Source organism: Colletotrichum tamarilloi, assembly GCF_030869305.1.
Source record: "Colletotrichum tamarilloi strain Tom-12 chromosome Unknown Scaffold_6.1, whole genome shotgun sequence".
Taxonomy (NCBI): Eukaryota; Fungi; Ascomycota; class Sordariomycetes; order Glomerellales; family Glomerellaceae; genus Colletotrichum; species Colletotrichum tamarilloi.
The window spans coordinates 378,149-395,850 of NW_026849389.1; the positions used below are offsets into that span (position 1 = coordinate 378,149).

General features: G+C 54.0%; 4 protein-coding genes across 4 annotated transcripts; 2 read left to right on the forward strand and 2 right to left on the reverse strand.

The window, feature by feature from the left end:
- Positions 1-1,372: 1,372 nt before the first annotated feature.
- Positions 1,373-2,807, forward strand: CTAM01_02676 (uncharacterized protein; the record flags this gene model as incomplete). The annotated part of the gene is made up of 2 exons (XM_060518714.1): positions 1,373-1,471; positions 1,533-2,807. The coding sequence occupies 2 exons, from the start codon at positions 1,373-1,375 to the stop codon at positions 2,805-2,807; spliced, it is 1,374 nt and encodes a 457-aa protein (XP_060386517.1).
- A 1,279-nt stretch (positions 2,808-4,086) lies between these two features.
- Positions 4,087-5,202, forward strand: CTAM01_02677 (uncharacterized protein; the record flags this gene model as incomplete). The annotated part of the gene is made up of 1 exon (XM_060518715.1): positions 4,087-5,202. One exon carries the CDS (start codon positions 4,087-4,089, stop codon positions 5,200-5,202), a length of 1,116 nt encoding a protein of 371 aa, XP_060386518.1.
- A 953-nt stretch (positions 5,203-6,155) lies between these two features.
- Positions 6,156-6,940, reverse strand: CTAM01_02678 (uncharacterized protein; the record flags this gene model as incomplete). Its single annotated transcript, XM_060518716.1, has 3 exons — positions 6,156-6,306; positions 6,381-6,640; positions 6,749-6,940. The coding sequence occupies 3 exons, from the start codon at positions 6,938-6,940 to the stop codon at positions 6,156-6,158; spliced, it is 603 nt and encodes a 200-aa protein (XP_060386519.1).
- A 2,270-nt stretch (positions 6,941-9,210) lies between these two features.
- CTAM01_02679 (fatty acid synthase alpha subunit) lies at positions 9,211-14,907 on the reverse strand (the record flags this gene model as incomplete). Its single annotated transcript, XM_060518717.1, has 3 exons — positions 9,211-9,321; positions 9,379-14,309; positions 14,379-14,907. 3 exons carry the CDS (start codon positions 14,905-14,907, stop codon positions 9,211-9,213), a joined length of 5,571 nt encoding a protein of 1,856 aa, XP_060386520.1.
- Between the last annotated feature and the right edge of the window lie 2,795 nt (positions 14,908-17,702).

Below are 17,702 nucleotides of genomic sequence, written 5' to 3' on the forward strand. Positions count from 1 at the left end.
TTAATATGAAAAAAAATTCAACAAAAATATTTTTATATTATATTATATAGTAATATTAGATTTAAAAAGTATTTTTAAATGTTAGTGTTTACTAGTAGTTTCTATACAAATACTAACATTATATTATACTCTATAACTCTTTTATTTATTAAAAAAAATAAATTTTTAGAGATGATTATTTTTAAAAGATTTAAAATAAGCTTATATAAATAGTTTTTTATTAGTAATATAAGTATTATTATATATAAATATTAAGTTATATTATAATAAGTAGTATTTATAAAAATTTAAATTTCCTTAAGTTCTATAATTAGTATAACGCTAAAAACTGCATTTTTAAGCTTAGAAAAATATTCTAAAAATTATAAAGATTTAAAATACTTAACTTTATTAATTTTTAATAAAGTTAAAAATCTCATTTTTATATAGTAAAAAAACGTTATATTTAACTTACTAATATCTTAGTTAATATAGAAAATTATAATTTATAAAAAATATTTTATAAGAAAACTATATATTATATATCTAAAGGTATTTTTTATATATTTTTAATATTATAAAATGAAGTAGGTAGAATTAGTGGTTTTTGAGTGAATGTGGCCGAATTGGGTGATCTGTCGTAGGGGGTGATCCGTCGTGTGGGGTGGGGTCTTAAGTCCATGAACCGATCCGCATCCCGCTTCTGGGGCACGTTGTTGTCCCCTTGGTGCCAGTCTTTCTCATGTTCCTCACACAATGACCCCTGCCTGCTTACGCCCCTGTCGCTCAACTGCTCAACAAGCTTGTCGGTTTTTTACGGAGCCGTTGACATTCCGGCCGGGGCACCTGGCTTGCTTGTCGCTCATCGAACCCTCCCACCTTTCTGTCCACCGTCATCTTTGTCCACCCCTCTGCCACATCTCCGCGTCACCACTGCCCTGCACAACGGCGTCTCCGTCCTTCTTTTGTTACTGCACCTGCCTAGAACTCGGGAGGATTGCTAACCCGGCGTTAACTGCATCTATCTATTCCGCTCCGAATAGACTGCAGCCCCCCGGTCCGCATTCTTTGCTGACTGATGAGTCGTCGCAAGTTTCAGAACATCCGCGCTCCGGACACACACCTCCGCCGCCCGCGGCCACACTGATTTGACGCCTTGCGCTACCCGTACTTTATTTTGCGACTTTTGTATATAGACGGTTGGCCCCCGTCGCCACCACCCACAGCAACATCCGGCATGATACACCAACAAACCGCTTCTTCTCTAGTGAACGGGTCGCGACTCAAACTTGCTTCCTCACTAATTACGTCGTCCTCTGCAACTGTCAAATCTCCCGCACCTAGCGTACGGGCCTCTTCTGAAGACTCCGTCCCTCGCCGATCCCACCAAACAATGGCTGCCGCCGCCGCACCCCCCGCCGCTCCCAATGCGACAACTCGTCCCCCGGGAACCTACTTCCCACTGGGATACAAAGATGCCGTCTATCAATGGGTAAGCAATCCAAGAAAGTCTTTCAAATCGCGGGGTAACGTTGCTAACACAAAGTCCGCAGTGGACAAGTGTAACTCCGCAAATGGCCGAACGCAACGTCCTGTCACACATCCCTTACCTCAAAGAAGCCCGCGAAAACGCCTCCCTCGACTCGACCAAGCCAGACCCCTTTGGCCAGCGCGTATGGAAGTCCCAAATGGTCGAGCTCTCCGGCAAGAACCGCGCCCTCAACGAATACTCCATCGAGCGCGTCGGCGAGGAGGTCGACAACAACCTCGTCATCGTCCACGGCTACGGCGCCGGCCTCGGCTTCTTCTACAAGAACTTTGAGCCCCTATCCCGACCCAAGGGATGGAAGCTCTACGCCCTCGACATGCTCGGCATGGGCAATTCCACAAGGCCGCCATTCAAGGTCACTGCCAAGGATCAGGAGGGCAAGACTCGTGAGGCCGAGGCCTGGTTCATCGACGCCCTCGAGGAGTGGCGCAAGAAGCGCAACATTGACAAGTTCACCCTCGTCGGCCACTCACTCGGCGGATACCTCTCCATCGCGTACGCGCTCAAGTACCCCGGCCACCTCAAGAAGCTCATTCTCGCCTCGCCCGTGGGAATCCCCGAAGACCCATACGCAGTCAACGCAGCCATGCCCGAGCCCGAAGAATCGACCCTCCAAAACGAGTTCACACAGGACCAAAACGAAGTCACCAGCAACGCCTCCAACACAACAGCATCACGAAACGCCAAACCCAACGCACCCAAACGTCCCCTCCCGGGCTGGCTCGTCTGGCTCTGGGACGCAAACGTCTCCCCCTTCAGCATCGTCCGCTTCACCGGCCCGCTCGGCCCCCGCTTCGTTTCCGGCTGGACATCCCGCCGCTTCAACCACTTGCCCCAAGAGGAGTCCCAGGCGCTGCACGACTACGCCTTCTCCATCTTCCGCCAGCGCGGCAGCGGCGAGTACGCCCTGCCGTACATCCTCGCCCCGGGTGCCTTTGCCCGCAGCCCCATGGTCAACAGGATAGACGGCGTCGGCCGCCAGGTCATTGAGAAGAGCACGGGCGAGAAGCTTAGGGAGACGGGAATCCCCATCGTCATGATGTACGGCGAGAACGACTGGATGGACAAGAAGGGTGGCGTCGCGGCGGCCGAGAAGCTAAAGCAGGCCAGGTTGCAGGCGCTGCTCAACGGCACGGAGGAAGAGAAGAGGAGGGAGAACGGGTCAGCAAAGGTTATTGAGGTTTCCAAATCGGGTCACCACCTTTACCTCGACAACGCTGAGGAGTTTAATGACTACATCCTCAAAGAGATGGAGGATGTCCAGAAGAGCAAGCTATAGAACTTTGGCTTACGAACGTTTCGAGAGGGGCGTGATTGGTGAAAATATGGGCAAGCTTCACAGCCTTGCCAGCCAGAGCAGCATGTTTTTGAGGCGTTTTTCGGGGGATTGCATTGCATGACAACAGATCGAGCCTTAAAACGGCCGACGGGAATATCCAGTGGGAGCGTTTGGCTTGGTATAATAGAGTCTATTCAACCGGCTTATCTAGATGAAGAATACAATTACATGACAATCTATTCGAATATGGTTTCAACTTGCTTTGCACAACGCGTATGCCTTTCAAAATTATAGAATTAGCGATGCCTCTTTGTCTTCCTTTAAGGTATTTCAAAGAGAGACCAGGGCCGGCTCCCGCATTTGATCGGCCCCGCGTCCACCGGCCTGCCGGACATTTGCGCAACATCGGCCTATGTCAACTACTTATAGAGAAGAGAACATGACGAAGAAACACACTCACTTCGTGGAAAACATGGATATATATTAAAGGCGAGCTTCGCAACCTACTTCCAATTGTTGCTCATGTTCATGCTAGCATGTCTTCGACATGCTCAAGGCTCACAACTTTTAACACTCGACACGAGTCTCGATTTCCTCGAGCAACCTACCCCTATCCTCGAAATTGTCATACTATTCTTGATAGAACTAAACAAGAAGCGGCATCTTTGACAGCCATTTCCAAGTTACACGTGATCCAACACCGTCAAACTGCCATAATGAGTCTCAAAACCTCTCTCCGTCCCTCACGATTGTCGTGCCGACCCGGTGATCCGCCCCGTCGTCTCAACTTCTCAATTCACGTGTTGACCTAGACGAGCGAGGCTCAGAATCACTTTTCGAATTCTTCAATAGCTGCATGACCGTTCGTCTGATATTGTTTGCTCGCTTAAAGGCGTCTAATGGGCGGCCTCTGAATAGGCGGTCGAACGACCGAACAACCGCCCTCTCCCCCTTTTCCATATAAATACCCCCCCATTCACCCACCCGTAACGATACTTTCACTCTTGTTCTCCTGACCATCATTTTCTTCACTCAAAACACTCTTACCAGTTTCATCAAGTTCATTCTCTTCGTTCAGTCACGCCAGTATCTGGGATACTCCTTGACTAGCAAACACCCTTCACTTCTCTCTCCGCGGGCCTCGTGACTCTTCGTCGTTCAGAGCAAGCATCACGACCAGTCATCAGTCTCACAGCCTTGCGTCTCCCAAATTCGCCCGAACTCAAAGCCTTCATAGCTCCCAAAGATCCGTCGCAGAACACTGCTCAACAGCTTCATCATGTCCGGCCCGTACAGCCAGTTCCTGGATCTCGACAACACCCGGAATCCGTACGCCTTCGAGGATCCAGACATCTTCCAGGACCCAATCCTCAACGACATGTCCCTCCTCGGACCTGATGAGTACCAGCAGTCATACAACCCTCAGTCGCAGTACCAGCAACCATACAACCCCCCTCAGTCGCAGTATCAATCGCCATACACGAACAACTTCCAGCAGTCGAACTACCAGTCTCCATACAACAACAACCCCTGCCAGCAACCCTTGAACAATAACGCCTACATCCAGCCTCCCCCTCCTCCCCAACAGACGCTCACCGAAACCGCAGAGCCCCTTTCCAAACGTCTCCGATCTCGTGACCAGAAGCCCATCCCCGTCCCCGCTCGCTCAACGACACCCGACGGTGAACCTCCCTACCACCTAACCCTCTTCTCCTCCCACAACCTCCCAGGCACAGTCTCCTCCCTCCTAACAGCCCACCTCCAAGTCCCCCTCTACACAACCCTCGAAGAGCGCACCCGCCGCGAGAACGAAATCAAGCACCTCTTCTCCGCCAACACAAACACAACTCTCCCCCCTCCCTCGCCGCGCGTGAAGAATCTCCCAGGCCTCACCGACTCCTCCTCCTTCTCCTCCTCCTCCTCCTCCTCCTCGGCCACAAAGATCTACAAAATCCGCGCCGCCCCCTGCCCCCCCGAAATCACCTCCCTCCCCCCTCAACCCGACCTCGGCAAATTCATCAAAATCGACGACTCTCTCGGTCCCAAAGACGACCCCCGGCGCATACAGGCGATGGACTACAACAACCACCTGGCAGCCTTGCGCCTCCGCAACCTCAAGAACCGCAACAACGTCGCCGCGATGCGCAGCCGGAACCGGCGTGACAGGGCGGCGGTGCTCCGCGCCGAGGAGGCGAGCTTCGCGAAGGCGGAGTGTCGGTACTGGAAGGCCAAGGCTATCGCTGCTGGCGCGGACCCAAAGGGTTGGGAGTATTTGCCGGATGTGGCCAAGGAGGCTGTCGCTGCGGATTATCGTATTGACGCGTTGGATTTCTTTCAGGACGTGGGCGAGGTCGCGCCTGCTACGCCCAAGAAGGTCCTCAAGAGAAAGCGTTGAAGAAGGAAAGTCGAAGGGGGAGTAAATCGTCGAGAGAGAAGATTGGGATTTTGCTTCGGTGGGTGCTGTTGGACTATGAATGGACAAGGAACGAGGTTGCGTGGTTTGGCTTTTCTTGAGAGGACTCCTTGTCATTGCTTTGCTCCCCTTTGCGAGTTTTGCACCAGCAGGGGGAATCTCCTTTCGGGGGCTTTTTGACAGAGTATTGTATTTGCAGATACCGCGGGAGTTTGATACCCAGTTCTAGGCGTTTACCTGTTTGTTTCCTGCTTAGCTCTCCACTCAATACTATAACTTCAAATGAACCTTAGAGTGACACCTGAAATATCCTTGACTTGAACATCTGGTCTCACTCGTTGATCTTGGGCAGGAGCGTTCAATCACACGGCTGTATCGAACAAGAGTCATGTAAGGAATCGGAGACCTTTGAGATAATGTTGCTATTGGCTCTGGGGCAGCGTAAGAGTCGGCTTTAATGTAGGCTGCTATACATGAAAAGCCTTCCCGTGGTCTCGTGAGAGTATCAACCACAAATAGGAAGGAGGCCAGGCGCACGTAGTGTCCAAGGCATGAAGCGTGTTTGCTAGGGAGTATCTCTTCAAGCAGCATTTCAGTAACCCAGCTGGAAGTGGAAATTCAGACGGAAGGCTGGGGGGTAAGACAGACACATCACGTTCAGACTCGCAATTGTAGGAGTTCACGCAAAAATAAAATTAGCTACTAATTATAGCCAGTGGTATCTCATCAAACCATTCAAAGACCAGATCATGACTCTCCCTCCAGAACCATCTGAGAGGATTCCGGCCGCGTCGATATTTCCATCTAAACCAAAGAACTCCGTCCATTATCAAGTCCAGATCCAGCTCAAAGATTATCGCGAATTCTCCCCTTCCCGAGTCTGTTCAAATGGAACACCATCACCTCACGCCTGTGACACTTGCAGTCTGTGGAGCTCACGGCTCGTTAACGGAAGGCTGAGACCGCGACTTGCTCTCAGCTTTGATGCTCCCCATCTCCGACCCATGGCCCGTAGACACCCCATAGCAATCCGGGTCAGAAAGACATCCCTTGATGTAATAAAACAACACAATCGTCATCAAGACCCTGAACGCGTCTCGTTAGCAACTACATCACAATCCCACAGCCGAGAACATGAAAAAAAAATAAGAGGAACATACCAGTTCACAGCACCGACGGCAGCAGCACCGGCCATACTACCGCCATACCGCTTCTCCTCCGTAGTCGGCCCAAAGCACGTCCCCTGCACGCACGTATCACCCAGGAACAAGGCCGCGATGCTCGCAGACCACGCCCAGCCTGACAACCAAAACAGGCAGTTCGTGCCGTAGCCGATGAGTACGGCGATGCGGAAGTAGAGGTGCGCCGCGAAGCGCTCGAGGATCATGGCGCCGCCTAGGACGAGGAGCGTGAAGAGAGACTAAACGCGGTTGCGGTCAGTAAAGTGACATTACTTTTTTGACATGTCTGGGTAGTCGGGGCTGAGGATGGATGGTCGAAGGGGGAAAAGGCCCTGGATCAGACGTACGACGAAGAGCATGAAGCCCGGCGGCCCGGTATAGCTGCTCGAGTAGGCGCCCAGCAGCGACAGGCAGTACGCGCACGCGGCGAGCACGGCGAGAGAGAGGACCAGGACGGCGACGCGGACGACGGAGAAGAGGGCTGGTGTCGGCGGGGCGCCTTTGCCCATGAGGCCTCTGATGTTGTTTGCGCCCGTCATTTTTGCGTTTCGATTTCTTGGTACCGTCTTCCTAAGTTTCTGACTCCCTTGTTTCTAGGTAAGATAACCCGGTGTGTTGGCTGCGGTATGGTTGGAATGCTTCGTGATAGCTTCACTTGTGCGGCTCTTCAGATTGGGTAGGTGTAAGGCACTTTAGGTATTAAGCACTCAAAACGTCGAAGCCAGCAAATAAACAGACACAAGCGAATGTAGATAGGGTACACCAAACGATCAAGTGGACGGTTCATAACCACGCGCGCATCAAGGGGGGAACATCCGTTTCCTTATACCTCCTCTCTCTCCAGCAAGCCGACGTAATAAAGGAGGTGTTCAAACTGCCTCCTTCAAACACGCCCAGTCCGTGGTCTTGCATGACAACGGCCCCAACCATGTGAGATTTGATCCAAGATCCAAACAAGCCTGCAAGGCCTGCGCCACAAAAAAAATACAGAGACCACAGACAGACACCCAGCGCAATAACAACTGGAGAACTCCAACCTAAGAACAGGGAAAGTCTGATCACAGTCGGCTGAACGACGCTCGGTTGCGGTCCTCGACCACCATCACACTGGCACACCTGTGGATAGAGGACCAGAGAATGACGGATGATCGACAGATGGAAAACGCACTTAAAAAAAAAAAAAAGGGATGCATCGATGCATAAACCACCTTCATTCCCAACATGCAGGGGCCTCTCCAGCTTTTGCAGCATATAATTGGCTGACACGGCTGGTTCCTGATTTATGCTCCTTTCGTCCACCCCCAGTCATCGCGGCAGTGCAAAAGCCCAGACACTACCACCAACAAGCACACACTCGTCGATCACTGAGCCGGGATTAGAGCCGGGAGCCGGCAGGAGCGATCCAGTGGGGTGGGGGTGAAGCCAGCTGCGACTTGGGGATCCCATTATCCTCCCCCCTCCTGTTAACTGTATTGACCTCTTCGGAGGCGGCGAGAACGATTGGAGTTGAACAGGCTTACACGAGTTTCAAATACTCACCAGCCAGGGTTCCTCGTCGCGGAACTCAATGCAAAGAGACCCAGTTGGCCCCTATTTTGAGTCAACCCCTCATAACCCAGCAAGAGATCCAACAAGAAGAGAACATGGTCTTTATCCGGCCCATGTGCGCAATGTTTCTCCTGTCAACGTACCGTCAATCCCAAAAGAAAAGCGACAGAAAAACAAAACATCTTCACATCAGACGAACCTCCCCCCTCTCAAAGAACCTCACGGTCTCAGGTGGGACAAGATGGAAACGAGAAACGCAGAGCAGCACAGGCAAAACGCTGAAACAAAAAGAACGCGCAAGCTGAAGATGCACCACTTCCTTTGCTGAACACTGAACAGCACTTTGTCGCATGTGTCTGTTCACTCCTTTCTTTTGATTCTACACGTATCGTTCAAAGATAAACCCACCAACGCGTCAAACACCAGACGCTGCACGTCTAAGCCCGCCTCCTGCCTCACCACCGTGCCGCCCACCACCCTCTGGAAAACCTGCGACGGCTCAGCCCTTGGCCAGAGAGACCTTCTGAACTGTCCCAGCGCCAACGCAGTCGCGATTACCATAGTGCCAACAGCACGTGAAACCCAAACTCCTTCCCTTTACCAGAATAGCATCTCCTCAATTCTCAACTGCCAACATCATTACCAATATTGCCATCACAGTCAGATTCCGTCTCTCCTTTGGACCCCCTTGTGCATGCCAGTCCACCAGTCGCTCGTTCTCAGTGCAGTGAGTGATGTGACTGCTGCACCCCCACCTCACCAGTTCGTCCCATTTCATCAGACTGGCCATGTAACGAAACCAGGATCATGTTGCATTCCTGGCATCCTGATCGCCGCTTTTCGCCCGAACAGGTGGGAAAGGGAGTACACAGTCACACAACCTGATAAGCGTGTACATGGCGGGGTAGAACTTGTGTCTGCTACCCAAGGTACTCGGAAAAAGACGATGTTGGTTGGGTTGATGTCACGTCAAAGGCAGCACCTGGCATCAAATCACGTACACGATTCAAATGGTTGATACAGATTCTATTGTGGCATCGAGGAACTAGCTTCTATCGTTGTTGCGCCGTTCCCAACATGTGCATTAACTCGTCAATTCATCCGACGATGATGATCATGCGACTACACTCCTCCCAAAGTGTACCCGCAGTCTATACTCCCAGGCTTGTATGATGTCAAAAACGACCAAAGTGAACAAGCAAGATCCCATGCCTGCCTATATCCCATGAACTAGAAATGCATTGTACAGTCTACCCGCTTTTTAAAAGTTTGCAACAGCCACCGCAATCGCCTGCGTCTCAGAGTGTGAAATGGAGACGCTAATGTCTGAAAGGCCAACCTTCTTGGCAGCAGCAGCAGCTTCGCCGTGGAGCTATCATCAAATTAGTAAACGGTCTCAAGAGTAAAGTGTATGCTGAGTGAAGCTTACCTTGACAGTAGGGGCGCCAGACTCGTCCTTGGCAATCTCAATATCCTTCAGCGGCGCACCGGCACCCTTGCTGGAGACGCCAAGAGACTTGAAGACGGCCTCCTTTGCGCTCCACCGACCAGCGAACGAGCTCTGAGGGCTGGGCGCGGACTGGCAGTACTTGATCTCACCGGCGGTGAAGTTGCGCTCAATAAACGTCTCGTTCTCAATGTTGATGGCGGAGATGTCCTCAACGTCAACACCAACGTTGCTGTTCTTGTTGGCGACCTTCTTGGCCAGACCCTCCATCATGTCCTGGGTGGCCTTGGCCGCCGTGGAGGTGACAGTCTTCTCAGACGCCTTCATGAAGTTGGAGGGGTAAGAGATGGTCGAGGTCTTCTTGTCCTCGGTGACGCGAGCATCGGGGTTCAGAAGAACCTTGCTGAGCTGCTCGTCGGTGTAAGGAGCGTTGGACTTGGGCACGAAGAGCGTGTTGTTGACCAGGCCCTTGTGGAAGAAGCTGTAAGCCTTCTTCTGGCGAGCGTTGACCTTGGCGGAGTACTCCTCGTACGTCTTCTCGTCAAGGGTGGCGAAGAGGTACTTGGGGTGCACACCAATGGCCTGGGCACCCTTCTGACCGAAACCGAAAGAGGTCACGGAGAAGGCCTTGATACCATCGGTCTGGATGGTGCGGCTGGGGTAGACAATCATGTCGAACTGCTCCATGATGGGGTCGACGTTGTCGGCGTTGCGGTTGCCCGGGACCAAACCGGTGTTGAGCACCTGCAAGCAGCCGTTCATCATCCAGGCACCGGCGGCACCCTTGGGGTGACCAGTAAGGTACTTCTGGAAGATACCCATGACGGCGTTACCCTTCTTGCGGCCAAGGTGGCGGAGCTGCTGGCAGATGACAGAAGACTCGTTCTTGTCGTTGGCCTTGGTGGAAGTACCGTGGAAAGAGGCAACCTCGAGGTCGTCGATGGTGAGACCCCAGGTAGCGAGGGCACCACGGAGAGGAGCAATCTCCGGGTTGTTCTTCCAGAAGTTGTTGCCGAGGCTGCGGAGAACATCCTTCTCCTGGCGTTCGGCCTCCCTCTTGATGTGCTCGGCACGGTCGTGGGCGTACTCCTTCTCGTTGACCTCCTGGCCCTGAGCCTTGATGGCCTCGACCTCATCGTAGAGGTACTCGAGCTCAGACTCCTGCCACTGCTTGATCTGCTTCTTGCGAAGCTCGATCTGACGGCGACGGTAGTTGATGTCGAGCAGAGGCGAAGGGAACTTGCCGGCGTGCTCGCGAGCAGTGGTCAAGACACCCTGGCCAGGAGCGGGAACGGATCGGCCAATCTTGTCGGTAGCAGTGGTAGTCAAAGCCAGAATACCGTGGATGGGCATGCCCATGTCAAGGGCGAGCTTGGCGGTCATGATAAGCTGGACACCGCAACCCTGGGACTCCATGAATCCGTTACGGGTGGTGGTGGTGGGACGCGACATCTCGGCGGGGGTACGGCCGTGGGCAAGCTCATCGACGGCGTTGCTGGTGGCCTTCATGTTGGCGAACTCGTAAGAGCCCTCCTCACCGAAGTCATCGAAACCACCGACGAAGACGATACGAGCCTTGCCCTCCATGATGGTCTCGTAACCAATGTCGACGGACTCGACAGCGGTGGCGCAAGCACCGACAGGGGTCTTGATGGGACCGGAGGAAGAGATCAACAACATGTTGACCCAGGCGGCCATGGTGTTGATGAAAGACTCCTGGAGAATGTCGTTCTGGACAGGCTTGTCGAGGTAGCGGTCTCTGTGCATGCCACGGAGAGCGCCAGCACCACCCATACCGGATCCGATACAGTTGCCCACCTCGGAGACGTGGACATACTTGTAGAACTCGTAGGGGTCGGTGATACCGGCCGACAACAGAGTCTCGGCAACGGAAACAAGGACGAAAAGGGTGACTGGGTCGACCTGGGAGACAATGTCCTCAGGAACACCGTATCTCTTGGCGTCCCAGCCGGTGGGAATCTGTCCAGCGACGAGTCTGTCGAAGCGAAGAGCCTTGGGGATCAAGAGAGCAGCTCCCTTCTTCATGCGGACAATGTACTCGCCAGACTCGGGGATCTCAAAGATCTCGACCTTATCGCCGTGCTCGCGCTTGAACTCCTCGGCAGTCTCCTTGGACGCCTCGAAGGGCTCGAGGTCCTCCTCGATGACAACCTCGTGAAGAAGCTGCTTCTGCTCGGGGTCGTAGCCGCCGAAGAGCTCAGGCTCAATGAGACGGATACCCGAGTGCTCGAGAATGTACTTCTCGTACTTCTGCTTGATGTCCTTGTCATCGACGGGCTCGCCAGTCTTGGCGTCAACCCAGCCGGAGTAGGGAGCAGGCTTGCCCTTGATGGGACCGTTGTGGTTCTTGATCAGACCCATGATCCAGGCCATCTCAACGCAACCCTCGAGAGAGAACTCGCCGTGAGCCTCCATCTCCCAACGGGTACGGGAGTTACCCCAAGGACCGACCTCAGCGAAACCGGTGACGACGACGACCTTCTCCAAGTCGACCATGCCCTTGAGGCGGTCGTTGAGGGGAGCAATCTCCTCTTCCCAGTCGGGAAGGGTGGGGAAGTCGAACTTGAGGTTGGCACGGGGCTCAACGAGGGTCTTCTTGTAGAGAGCCTCAGAGTTGGGGCCGTTGACAACCTTGTTCTCAATGGCAGTCTCCTTGGTGACAGCGCGGCGGACCTCGCTAGTCTCCATGATGTCCTTGCGGAGCTTGGTCATGGTCTGGTTGAGGTCGGGGATGAACTGAAGACCACCGTTCAGGTCGGCGAAGACGGGCTCGCTCTGGCAGAGGTCGACAACAGCAGGAGACATAAGACCCAAAAGGTTGAAGGCCATCTCCTGCTGGGAGAAGGTGCGAACGCCGAAAGCCTCGACGCCCTCGGCGACAACGTTGTTGCCGCTCATGAGACCAGTACCACGGGTCCAGCCAATGACGGCACCGCAGATGGTGAGGTACTGACCCCAGTCCTCAGAGTGCCATCTGTTGAACAGAGTCTCCAGGGCAAGCTTGGACTCGGAGTAGAGACCATCGTTGCCGAAGGTACCGTGGTTGGGAGACAGAGGCAGGACGACCTGGGCGGGACGGGTCTCGAAACCACGCTGGGCCTTCTGGGTCTTGACGCTTCCGAGAATGCGGAGCAAGTTGGTCAACATGATGCGGTGAGCTAGCTCGGAACGAGAGTCGATCTGGTCAATCTGGCGTCCGTTCTCGGGAATGGCAGCGAAGGGCACAATGAAGTCCAGATCCCAGCCGAGGCCGTTCTTGGGGTCGTAGATGTAGTCAATGAGAGCCTCGCAGTCCTGCTTGCTACCCTGGTTGAAGGGCACAACGACAAGCTGGGAGCCACGAGCTCCGAAGCGGGTGTACATGGACTGGTAGTACTCAGTGACCTCGCGAGAGAATCTGCTGGTGGTGACGACGACCTTGGCACCACCGCTGATGAGGCCCTGAAGGACCTCAGCACCGATGGAACCGGCACCGGCACCAGTCATGAGGGCGTGCTTGCCAGCGAAGGTGACACCGTCCTTGGCAGCCTCCTCAAGAGACTGCAGGTAGTAGCCTGTGAGCTTCTTGCTGTAGTCCCAGCCGTGGAGGCTCTTGCGCTTAAGGTGCAGGAAGGGGATGGTCTCGACCTTGCCGGGCTTGGCCTTCTTGGAGGGGCTGTCCTCGTTGGGGATGATCTGGTTCTCGTTCATCGCGAGAGAACGCAAGACGTCGCCGTAGAGGTTCTTGATCTCGAGCTGCGAGGTCTTGGACATCTTGTGCTGCTCCTTGATGAGCTTGTAGATGCGGCGCAGATCGTTCTGAACCTTGGTGCGGTTGCCGTACTCAGAGATCTTGCCACCCTCAGCCATCTGCTGGACGTAGTGCTCCAACTTGCGGCAGCTGGCGCGGGGGACCTCCTCGTAGTTGAGGTTGCCGCGAGCGTCGACGGTGGTCTGGGGACCGGTGGGAACAGCAACGTCCTTGTAGACGGGGTTGGCGTTGAGAACCTCCTTGCAGTTCTCGATGAGCTGCTCACCAAGCTCCTTGGCGAGCTTGTAGGTCTCTCCGCGCTCCGCAGGGCAGTTGTCAATGTGGTACTGCATGAACTCGACGAGAGTGGGATTGGAGCGGTTCATGATGCGGATGCACTGGCTGACAATCTCACGGTCAACAGCCTTGAGGCGGCCGAAAATAATGTCGTAGTACATGTGGAGGGCATCCTGGCGCGCCCAGTTCCAGGATGAATCGTAGGAGCGAGCCTTGAGGGAGCTGAAGACGGGCTGGATGCCGGCGGCGTAGAAGTCACCGTGCTCGGCAGTCCAGAGGTCGAGCTGGGACTGGAGGACCTTCTCGGACTCCTGGGAGTTGAGGTAGGCCTTGTCGCCGGCACGGAGATCCAGCTTGAGGTATCTCGCGAGGAGCTCAAGCTGCTGCTTAAAGAGGGCGCGCTGGTCCTTGGTGAGGGCATCGATGGCCGCGGGGTCCATCATCATGCCACCGCCAGAGCCGCCGGCGGCGGCACCAGCCTGAGGGGTGCTCAGGCTGATACCAGCAGTGACGGCGTACTTCTGGGTGACGTCGTCCAGGAAAGCCTTGGCATCAGCCTCGGATCCCAGACGAGCAGGGGGCTCCATGGTGAGAGCGAGCAGGAGAGTGCCATCCTGTCTTCCGGAAGCCAGGCCCCATCTTGTCTCGAGGTATTTTCTCGCGGCCGTGATGTTGAAGCCACCGGGCATCTTGGAGGAGATCAGGCGGGCAATAAGTGCCTGAGATTGCTTGCCAAGCTGGCCGTCGAAAGTGGCCTGCATGGAGGAACCGAGCTCGTCGAGAGGAACATCTTCGGGCTTCTCCGGTGTTGAACCGAATTCCTTGCCGAGGTCACCAAGGATTTCGTTCTGAAGGGTAGATTTGCCTGTGGAAATAGGGGATCAGCAGGTTGCTACAATGGGTAGTGGGGAGTTTTGAAAATTTCGCTACTCACCGCCAACAAGGTCCTTGATGGCCTTGCTCAAGGGAACCTCAGCCAAGGGCTTCTTGAGCTTTTGAGCAATAAGAGCTCGCAGGATGTCGATTGCCTGGACGGGGGCATCGGCAACCTGAGCGGCAGGGCCGGCGCTGGGCGCGGGGGCAGCCGCAGCAGCGGGAGCGGCAGCAGCCGCAGGGGCAGAGGAAGAAGCAGCGGCCGGCGCGCTCGATGAAGCGGCAGCTGGCTCTGGCTCCTCCTCGATGGGGTCGGCCTCGTAGTAGATTTCCTTTGCGTCCTTGTTGTAGCAGAGGATTTGACGCTGGACAGACTTGGCAGCATCGTAGGCTTCGTACTTTGAGGCGAGAGTGCGCTTGGCCATCACACCGAGGGTATCAGCGGGACCGATTTCAACCACCCTCTCGGCGGTCTTCTCGGCCAGGAAAACATCTTGGGTCTCAATCCACCGCACGGGCGAGGCGAATTGGTAGGCAAGCAGCTCCACAAGGAGAGTGTGGGCAAGCTCTTGCTCGACTTCGGGACGCATTATGAACAGCTGGGAGGAGCTGGAAAGCTCAATGACACGGAGCTGGGAGGAGAACCGAGAAATTGAGGGTATCTAGAAGCCGTCGTCGAAGTTTTGACGATTTGGAGGGGTATATGCTGTTCGTGGGAGTCCGTGGGAGAGTCGGAATCCTGGAACAGTGTGTAATGGCGTTGGTGTCTGCGGTGAGGGTATATGTGAAGCAGACAAAGCTCGCAAGACTTTTTTTTTCTGGACAGTGGGTGGTGGCTGTTCAAGGGAGAATCAAGTCCGCGCCAGAGAGAGGGAGGGACAAACTGGCGAAGGCGAGCGAGGGAGATGTAGAAGTGGTTTGGAAGTTGGGAGGACCACGGATGAAGGGAAGATGGTTGGATTTGATTGAAAAAAAAGAAGAGACAGGCTCAATGTTGATGGCTCTGGCCCCTCGATATCGGGTCACTGGCACTTGATTGACTTTCTTGGGGGGCGTCTACTTTGTGAGGAGAGGACACCAACTGAAAAGGGAGGGGATGGGATTGGGATTGGGAACAACAGGTCCCGTCAGGAAAAAAGATGAATGTTGAACCAGGCAAGGGCCCCCACCGGCTCAAGGAAGATGAGCAGAGTGCGTGAGAGTAGAGAGGGAGGGAGTGTGTAGTGTACTGCGTATGGAGGGTTTTCCCAATGTCGAGGTACCTCAGGTGAGGTCAGGTACAAGGTACATGCAAGTAGGTGGTGGTGTACATTCACCAGGGACAACTCTCATGGAAGTGAGGATGGATGGATGGATCCATGAGGTGAGGTGGACGGCGGGGGGGTAATGTCTCGAGACATTCGACTGGCCATCTTCTCTCTGTCTTTTTTTTTTTTTTTTTTTTTTCCTTGCTCTCTCTCTTAGCCTTCGTCCTCCAGTTCTGCCTCCCGAGGGGGTACGTAGGAGGAAAGGCGGCAGGGCCCTGGGAAAGGAACATACAAGTGGGTCCGTCTTAGCCTGCCTTGCCTCGCGATGGGAGAGCCGTGAACTTCCCGGCACCTCACGCGTTGTCCCCTTCAAGTTCCCATGTTCCCCCCATGCAGGTGAGAAGAAAGCTGCTGGCGTGTAAATTGCCTGGGAGGCGTGTGGTCACTTTTGGTTTGGTGTGTGTGTGGCTTTACCGCTGCTGGGTGCTGGGTCCTGGCTTCCATTCTTTTCTTGGGTGGTTTGGCTGCAACGCCTTGTCGGTACGTACCTCGCTGCGTCGAAAGCTCCTCAACCATATTCAGACGCTTTCCCCAATCGAGCTTGGTAGGATCAGGGGGACTTCCCCACAAAACCATTTCATTGGGGGAATGCAGGGTGGGAACCGTGGGACGGGTGGAGCACATCTTTTTGGGAGGGACGGCAGGGAGGGCAATCCACAATCCGTCATTGATGCCAAGTTGACGTTGGAGTTGAGGCGTGAGGCGTCACCTCTGCGAAAAAGGTTTCGGGTACGGATAGGCAACATCCATCCATCTAGGTATTCATGATCCAGCAAAAACCAGCTCATCAAGAAGACGTGATGGGGGTGTCACCGGTTTCAAGACTTCCGACCTCACCCATCCCGATACTATCTATACATCATACCAACCCGTACTTATTATGTGTAAGCTACCTCAACCTCACCTCCAGAGGTGATATTTGCGTTTGATCCCAAGAGCTTCTTTCTCAATTCAGATCATCGCATCCAACAACTTACAAGCCACGTAAAGCATGAACTCTTTGGGACCAAGCTTTTCTCACCATCGCATACTGATACGTAAGATATCTTGTCACCTGGCTAGACCGAAGCCAGTCAGTGCTCCTCGCCTTCCGTGCGAGTGAACGAGCAAAGTGGCAGCTGCCGCATCATCGTCCTACATGCATTATCCACCAGTCTCAAGTGACTCCTTCCGTGCGCCTCCTCGCTATCTTATCGCTTCCCTCTAACAAACGAGGCTTTGCGCCTTGTCTCTTGTCTGCCACCTCTTCAAGCCAGCCTGTCGTGTAATGCGAAGTGCGGGTACGTGCCATGTTGCGAGGTGGGATGAGACAAGACCAAGCAAAGTAGCTGTACCTGATTTACAGCTTCACATCGCAAGGCTTGCCAGCTCTCGGGCTCTTTTCCTTGGGCTAGGCTGGCACGGCTGGGCGCTGTCGTTAGCCTCGTGTGGCGCGCATTCAATGTCTTGACTCCTTCTCGTCGTCTCTCTGCCCGACTTCTACTTCCTCGCCGTGCTCGCTGCCCTTTCCCGAGCTGCCGGAATGTTGAATTCGGGCTAGTGGCCGCCGTACCTGCCCCTCGAGTCCTCGACTCTACTTAGCGCCTGCAGCAAACGTCTAGCCCCTCGCGAGGCTCTGGGTGTTGGTGATCTAAGTCTGAGACCTCCCAAGCTTCACCTCACCTTTGGCCTTGAGATGTACCCGTTCCGATGACCCTTAACTCTGATTGTGCCTCTATCAGCTCACCCTTATCGCTGCATTCCTGTTGGCTACAGTCTCTTGCGACGTTCGAAGACTACCCACACACTTCCCTTTGGAGGGGGAGAGAGCTGGAAGCTTGTTGGAGCTTTGATGCTTGGCGGGGTGTTGATACCGATGCCGATAAGAGATACGGATAGAGCTACGGCTCTTCCCAACGGCCAACGACACACACACATATAGCTCTGATGTGAGAAGTGTCATCAACGGCATGGCTTTTGTATACGTGTACATATTCAGTACGACTGCGGCAAGCTGTGGGAAAGTGGTGCCATGATAAGATATCTTCTGCTCCGTCACCCAACGGGGATCCGGAAAGTAACAGCCGCAACTCCTCAGC